Source organism: Sinocyclocheilus rhinocerous, unplaced genomic scaffold (assembly GCF_001515625.1).
Source record: "Sinocyclocheilus rhinocerous isolate Xijiao unplaced genomic scaffold, SAMN03320098_v1.1 scaffold534, whole genome shotgun sequence".
In the NCBI taxonomy this organism is placed as follows: domain Eukaryota; kingdom Metazoa; phylum Chordata; class Actinopteri; order Cypriniformes; family Cyprinidae; genus Sinocyclocheilus; species Sinocyclocheilus rhinocerous.
In genome coordinates, this window is record NW_015646352.1 from 534,371 (window position 1) to 541,724 (window position 7,354).

The window sequence follows — 7,354 nt, forward strand, 5'->3', positions numbered from 1 at the left end:
GCATGACCAAAATAAAATGAAAAACTAGGTTACCTCTTGTAAATGGTGCGGAAACTGCAGGAAATGGGCTATTGACGCCAAGTGCTGACAGTACTGGGGATAGTCCTTCAGTCTGTGGAAGAGAGTGGTTCAGATTTAAAGCAATTCAGTATATCAAGATATAAATTAAATCTTTTGTTTGGTGGCTGTGAAACAAAGACAAACTACTGGCAGTACCTATTTTTAAATCTATCTAGTGCAGCGATCCCAAAGTAATACATCTTTGATCCGAAAGGTTTGCGTAAGGCTTCCAGGACATATCGTAAAGCCAAGCCCAGCGCCATGTACGTGACCAGGCCCTTCTCAATGATCCCCCCGAAGAGGCAAGCGGTGATGTGCAGTTCTTTATCTGGATACTGAGGGAAGAATCGGTACTCCTCGAACAGATTCCTCAGCATGCAGTTAAAAACTTCCCGTTCTCGCTTGATGTTTGAGTCCTTAAATCTCTGCAGCATTTCCAGCACCTACATTGAAAGAATGACTATGAATTTGAAAGCTGTACCTTAGAAATTAGCGTTAAGGTATTAAGAATGAACAAAAGCACCATTCTACTCTGTTACTTCTGTCCATCTCACCTCATCCACGGACATTGTGGGGTGCGGCGGATGGTTGTAGATACGCTGGAAGTAGCTATTTGCCTCATCGTCTATCTCCTTACTAAAGTGCTGGTTTGCCTCGGGCCACACCTGAGAGAGGTCAGCTATAACAAAGGGGGGAAAAACTGTTACAGCACTTTATGCATTTAAAAATCACTTCATTTGTAAAAAATGCAATGACTAAAGCGCAAATTCTGAAAAAAATAAATAAACAGAAGTTCCAGGCAAACAGTTTTTTTTCCTTCATATGTCTGATGGAAGAAAACATTTATACACGGATCCAATCTGGTTGCCAAGAACATCTTGCAGTAATGTAGACTGACCTGTATTTCCTCTTAGGTTCTAATGACATTTTTGGCATAGAGATGAAAATGACACAGAAATAAAAGTCTCTGAAATACGTGTCAAAAGGACTTTTGTAAGGCTCTAAGTGCCAGTTTTGAGAGGAAATACAGCTTGAGGCACCTGGCACTCTTTCAGCCACACCACCACTTACAGGCCTTCATCTTACTCTGCTGGAAGGTGGGAGGGTTCAGCCCCGGTGTGCTCATCTTCCTAGTGCCGAAGGGGTCGCTGCTGACGGCGGGCATGCCCAAACCTGAGCCAATCCCAGTCAAGCTTGTGCTCAGAGGACCTAGAGAAGCAATTCAAGAAACTTCTAATGCATTTGTAATTGAAAATAAACTGAAAAACAGTAGTACAGCATCACTAGGTTCTAGATCAGAGTTTCTAACTCCATTAAAGTCTCATGGTACCTTGGAGCTGAGAAGAGAGGGGGTTGATTCCTGGGAAAGCTGTGCTGGGGTTCGGGTTGGGCAGGTTTGAGAAGGCTTTGGCTGGGGACTGGGGGTTACTGAAGGCAGAGCCCTGCAGGCTGGGGAATCCTTGGATGCTCGGGGTGTGGGAGGTGGACGTGACACCTAGACTCAAAGAGCCCATCGCAGAGAGAGGATCCATCTGAAATACAACAGAACAGATTTGAGTACAACACAATCAGAATACAGTTCAGGCAGTCTTGACACTGACTTGCCATCTTATTGAGCAGGTAAAGCCACAGTTACCTGCACAGGTGAGATAGCATCTAAGCTGCTGGTGCTGGGAGCTCGTCCCTTTGGCAAGACTCCTGGTGGCGGCTGCCGGGCCTTGTTCATCACATTGCTACAGTTGGCCACCATAGTCAAGATTGTCTCTGACAGCTCTTGAGACACACTCCTGCTCAAAGAAGCCAACAAAACCAAGTGTTTAACTTCAACCCAAGCATTTCCTAAAATGCATAAAAACGTGCAAAACTTCTATATACGCACCCAGCACAAGACTGCAGACATGCAAGCATGGTAGCCAGTGTTTCAGGAGGAAGTTGAGCACTTTTTGGCTGGTCTTTCTCTGGGGCCAAACCACCCATGATAGAGGGACAGCGTCTCTTCAGGAATGTGACACATGCCTGGATGAATGGTTCCTAATGGACAAACACAGGACACATCAGTGTTCACGTACATTTGCTTAGAACTCAAAATACACTACTGTTCAGAAGTCTGGGGTCAGTAAGATATATATATATATATTTTTTTTAAAGATGAATACTTTTATTCAGTAAGGACAAATTAAACCTCAAAAATTAACAGACATTTATAATGTTACCAAACATTACTCTTTCAAATCAAATTAATGCTGTTCTTTTGAAATATTCAACGAAAAACAAACTAAAGTATCATGGTTTTTATTCAAATGTTAAACAGCACAACTGTTTTCAACATTGATAAGAAAATGTTTCTTGAGCAGCAAATCAGCATATTAGAATGATTTCTGAAGGATCATGTGGCACTGAAACCTGGAGCAATGGCTTCTGAAAATTCAGCTTTGCCAACACAGAAATAAATTACATTTAAAAATAGATTTAAATAAACTGCCTCAAACTTTTGAACAGTAGTGAAAATATGAATGCTCACTTACCCCATGCTCTCGTATTTTGTCAGTGAGCCATTTGTCAAGTTTGAGGTATTCACGGCGAGAGGCAAGTGCAGCAAGGTCAATAACAAAGGCAAATGGAGTACCATTCAGCAGCATCGATAGAGACTGCAATGCACAAAAACAAGAGCATTTAAAATGTCAAAGTATTTTTTTTTTTAAATTTTTTTTTATAAGAACTGGTTCTCAGTCCCTAATCCTATTATCTACTCCTCATGACAGCAGGGGCAGGAGACAAGTACCTTCAAGTCCTGAGCCACATCCAGGATGCGAGATAGCTTGGCCTGGTCGTATTGCTCTCCTCTCATGTACCACTCGGCCATAGAGTGCATGATCAGCTGGCGGATGGAGGGGGACTGGCCCTGGAAACGTAACCCAGGCACATATTAGTACAAAGTGACACCACAACAGAACTTTGTGACTCTTCAAACGGTTGTCAAATCCACCCACCTGTCCATGCCAGGCATAGTGCAAGATGATGGCAGAGTTGGGGTGGTTGCCCAGGAAGATGGGCATGAGGGTAGAGATGAGCTCATGACGCAGGGTGTGCCAGGAGGTGCTGATCTGCAGAAGTGCCAGCACTAGCATGTCCGGGCAGTGCTTGATGGGGAAGCTGAAGAGCTGCTTCACCTGTTCATAATGCCCAACTTCAGAGAGGCGCAAGAGGCTCTCCACTAGGTCCAAGCTCTTCCTGTTGACCAAAGCAAAAGGAGAAGATATAAAACATACAGACAGAGAATCTAGAACAACTAGATAGTCTTAAATTGATCAAGACGTACCATGTGGCTATTTCTCTGTTGTCATCCTCAGGTGGGGCCTTCAGGATGTCAATGGCAACAGTATGACAGGGATAGTCGGCAAAGCAGAACACTTCAGGACTCATCAGCGAGTGCTGAATGAATGACAGCTGGAGAACACAAAAGAGCAGGACTTCAATATGCTACTTCATTTCCAATGCAAAGTTCTAAAAAAAAGTTTAATCTGATTTGGCGACACTCAATTTTCAAACTAAGACTTTTTTCTACCTGTCCTTCTGCATGTTTCCATGGTCTGTAGATGAGATCCACCGGGAACACCTCCATTCCCAGACCCCTCTGGATCCCATAGACCACTATCTGAAGCCCCTTACTGTCACGGATCAGGAAGCCTGGGTGGTCCAGCTCATAGGTCACCTCTTTGAAATTCAGATTGGGGTTCTGAAAAGAACAAGCAGTTAAACAAATTAAGTTTTGGTCTGCTAACTAACATTTGATCCGGTAATGCATCTAAAACAAACAGAGCCTTACCACTTCTTTGACCACATCAATTAGAACTTCAACATTCCAGGTGTGAGCCTGAGAGCCGTCACTCTTGTCCTTCCCATCACTCCAGATCCCACCGCCCACTGGATTTGAGATGGACTACAAATAAAGAGACAAACTAGTTATTCAAACCTGTTCAGACACCCTAACTAATACTTTAACTCAAACTTTGTTACGTAGCCAAAACCAGGCCCAGACAGACAACTAGTGTTATTTTAGTTATTTATATACTATTACGGTATTTAATATTTTGAATTAACTTTACAGTTTTCATTTTAATTTTAAAATAAATTTTAGTAATTTTGTTCTATTGTCGTTTTATATGATATATAGATTAACAAACCTATTCTCATGCCATACCAACATTTCTAATTTTGATTACAGTTTATTTATTTTACTTTATTATCATTACCAGAAACACACACATTTTTTAATACACTATATTAAAAATGACAGTCAACAGTAACAACACTGCAGGGAACATACTTGTAGGCCGATGCCATCGGACAGCCCGGAGTGAGTGCGGGCCATCATGCCCAACACTCTGGCCACCTGACTGGCAGTCACCTCTCGCACACCATACTGCAGGATTATGTTCCTGCACTCATCAGGACTGGGGAAACACAATCAATCAATAAATACATGGGAATCCCTTTAAATGAACAGCATCGATAGTACACATTAGGCTGTTATTCAAGTAAATTTGTCATTTACATTTTTTCCCCATGCAACTCAAAAGAAGAATTTCTTATTAGGGGTGCTCCGATTGATCGGCTACCGATCACTATCGGCCGATAATCGCTTTGGGATGTTTGATCGGCGGTCTCTATAAAGGCCGAACTCATAAACCGATCTCAAGCTGATGACGCGCCTGCCGTGAGAGGTTTGGCACGACATGCTGCGACACCGTCTCAGTCTCTGTCCGGCGCGGGTGAAATAAATATAATGCTCAAGGTAGTGCTGGGCGGTATGACCAAAATTTATATCACAGTATTTTTCTAAATTATACCGGTTTCACGGTACATGACGGTATTTTTTTTTTCATGCATGACCGGGTGTTAACCATATTTTCTAGTGATTAAGAGGGTAAATACTGCAGTATATTGACTTAGAATGCCCTATTTTACTGTCATGATGAGTGAATATTGTCAAAAAATACCACACTAAATAGTGACTAAACACGACCCCTTTTAATGTTAACCAGAAGTCACTCTCATTTATAATCGCGGCATTGCTTGATCTAATCAACATGCATCTACACTAAAGAGCGGCTATGCGGTTGTTTTGGCTATATTACTTTTTTGTCTCATGCAGCGCACTGCCTGCGTCTGAGTAACAAAAAAAAAAAAAACAACAAACAAAAAAAGGGCATGTGATATTAACAGACGAACTACGCTCATATTTATAATTCCAAACAATCAGTAAGCGACAGGTGCTAGGAAACGCTGTTTTGTACTCATTTATTGACAAGTCGGCTGCGGTGCGGCCAACTGAATGCGCTGCTTCTCTGCCGCTCACTGCACAGAACAGACGCCGAGAGAGGTGACACTTCTCCGGGAAAGTCAGAACTCGCGTTCGCAGGACAGCACTGGCGAAATCTTCCAACTGAACCACAGCTAAGGTTTATCAAAAAAAAGTCTCTAAGTTTGTCAGTATGAATATTCTATGGAAAAAAGCTGCTAAAAGGGTCAAAAAGTAGCTAAATCTAGTGCTAAAGTCACGCTCGTGGTGTGTGTGTGAGACGCGGGAGCTGATGGCAGGGGGCGGTGGATAGTATTTTAAAAATTCATATAACAAAAATAAACACCGGTATTCGGTATGAACCTGTATACCGCCCAGCACTAGCTCAAGGTGAGGTACAATTCATATTTCTTCATTAAATAACTTGCAAAGTAATTTGAAAACTTTCTGTGAGACAATTTCACAAACAGCGTGAATCAGAGTGAATCACCGCGCGCTTTCTCTCTCAAAATGTGCAAATGGCTTTAAATCACCACACATCGTGTCTGTCTATAAAGCGAGCTGCACGCTGCACAGTTGACAGGAATTGTCACTTGCACAATCGAGGCAGTGTTGTCACTAAAATTTATAAATTGCATTTCTTTTTAATTCTTGCCAGTGTTTAACCATTAAGCGCTCGCGCGCTCCCCTGGAGACAGGCACACACATAATGCCAGGTTCACACATACTCCGTTCGCAGTGCATAGGCCTATGTGGTGCTTTTTAATTCTTGCCAGTGTTTAACCATTCAGCGCTCGCGCGCTCCCCTGGAGACAGGCACACACATAATGCCAGGTTCACACATACTCCGTTCGCAGTGCATAGGCCTATGTGGTGCGTATTTTTACCGCGCTCATGATAACGGATTTTAAAGCGTTCACACTGCACACGGTTGCGGTCCGGCAGTGCGTTCCATAAGCAGTCTGCAGCAGTGCAGTGAATGATTCCACACCGAGTTTGCTGCACGCGCTGAACTAAAGTGACAGCGCATGTTTTGCGGTAAATATGAAAACGAAAATGGAGTAATTACACCATAAATGCATAAAGTCTGCTGTGTTTCAGTCAACACGTATGGCTTTTTGGCTAGGTTTAAAGGAAAAGAGCACTTTTAGATAAACAAGGCAATAATAGATGGCATGGCACTCGTGGAGGTAGGAAAACAAAGTTCTTTATGAACCGCAGGATTGCTTGTAATAAAGATTTAAATGCAAAAGAAAAGGCAGTAGAGCTGACTGTTTCTGTCAATGGTAAGTTTTAAAGGTGACATATCATGAAAATCTGACTTTTCCAGGTTTTAAGTGCTATAATCAGGTCCCCAGTGCATCTACCAACCAAGGAAACGTGAAAAAGATTAATCCAGAAACTTTGTTTTGGGAAGCCTTTTTCTGCAAGCTTCTGAGAAACCAAGCGCATCTGATTTCGCTCCCTTGGTGACGTGGCAAAGGGATCTCATTATAATATTACCGCCCCTTAATCTGTAAGTTTACACCCAAGGTGCCGTTATTGTGTTTTCGCAAGCGACAACAGTGTATTAGTTCTAATGCCATGGCGAAAGTTTAAGCAAAACATGCTAACTGTTCTGTCTTTAGCTGCACAGACGAGCACAGAACACTATTTACAGTCCCAGCCTCAGAGGAGACAAGAGAGCAGTGGATTTATTGATTTATTTAGGCTACTGTATATTGCTGCTGCCACACAGATCTAAAATAAACATGCGATTTATTTCCCAGCTGTTTACCTTCACAGACATAATCGACTGTTTTTGTAACTCGTGTGTGTGTTTTTAACGTAAACTTGTGTGTAAATGAAAACTTAGTTTAGTACTCACATGCTGTGACAGCCGCTTTCTGTACGTGTGCACTCAGAAAACCGTATATCAGAAGTTTAAACTAATATGGTTTAAAACGCATGATTTCAGCGCGATAAACATGATAATCAAAACCAAAACAGATG

The 7,354-nt window shown here is 42.3% G+C and overlaps 1 protein-coding gene across 7 annotated transcripts in view; it reads right to left on the reverse strand.

Annotated features, from left to right (window-relative positions):
• Positions 1–7,354, reverse strand: part of LOC107707469 (CCR4-NOT transcription complex subunit 1) — a 30,206-nt gene that overhangs the window by 10,128 nt on the left and 12,724 nt on the right. For all 7 annotated transcript variants that reach the window (XM_016511486.1, XM_016511487.1, XM_016511484.1 and 4 more), the window contains exons 9-22: positions 4,388–4,514; positions 3,887–4,000; positions 3,626–3,796; positions 3,380–3,507; positions 3,051–3,291; positions 2,843–2,962; positions 2,586–2,708; positions 1,940–2,091; positions 1,697–1,847; positions 1,391–1,592; positions 1,147–1,269; positions 615–739; positions 217–503; positions 34–112 (exon numbers count right to left, since the gene is read on the reverse strand). In XM_016511486.1, the coding sequence (XP_016366972.1) occupies positions 34–112; positions 217–503; positions 615–739; positions 1,147–1,269; positions 1,391–1,592; positions 1,697–1,847; positions 1,940–2,091; positions 2,586–2,708; positions 2,843–2,962; positions 3,051–3,291; positions 3,380–3,507; positions 3,626–3,796; positions 3,887–4,000; positions 4,388–4,514 (2,143 nt within the window). The remainder of the gene's footprint in view (positions 1–33; positions 113–216; positions 504–614; positions 740–1,146; positions 1,270–1,390; positions 1,593–1,696; positions 1,848–1,939; positions 2,092–2,585; positions 2,709–2,842; positions 2,963–3,050; positions 3,292–3,379; positions 3,508–3,625; positions 3,797–3,886; positions 4,001–4,387; positions 4,515–7,354) is intronic.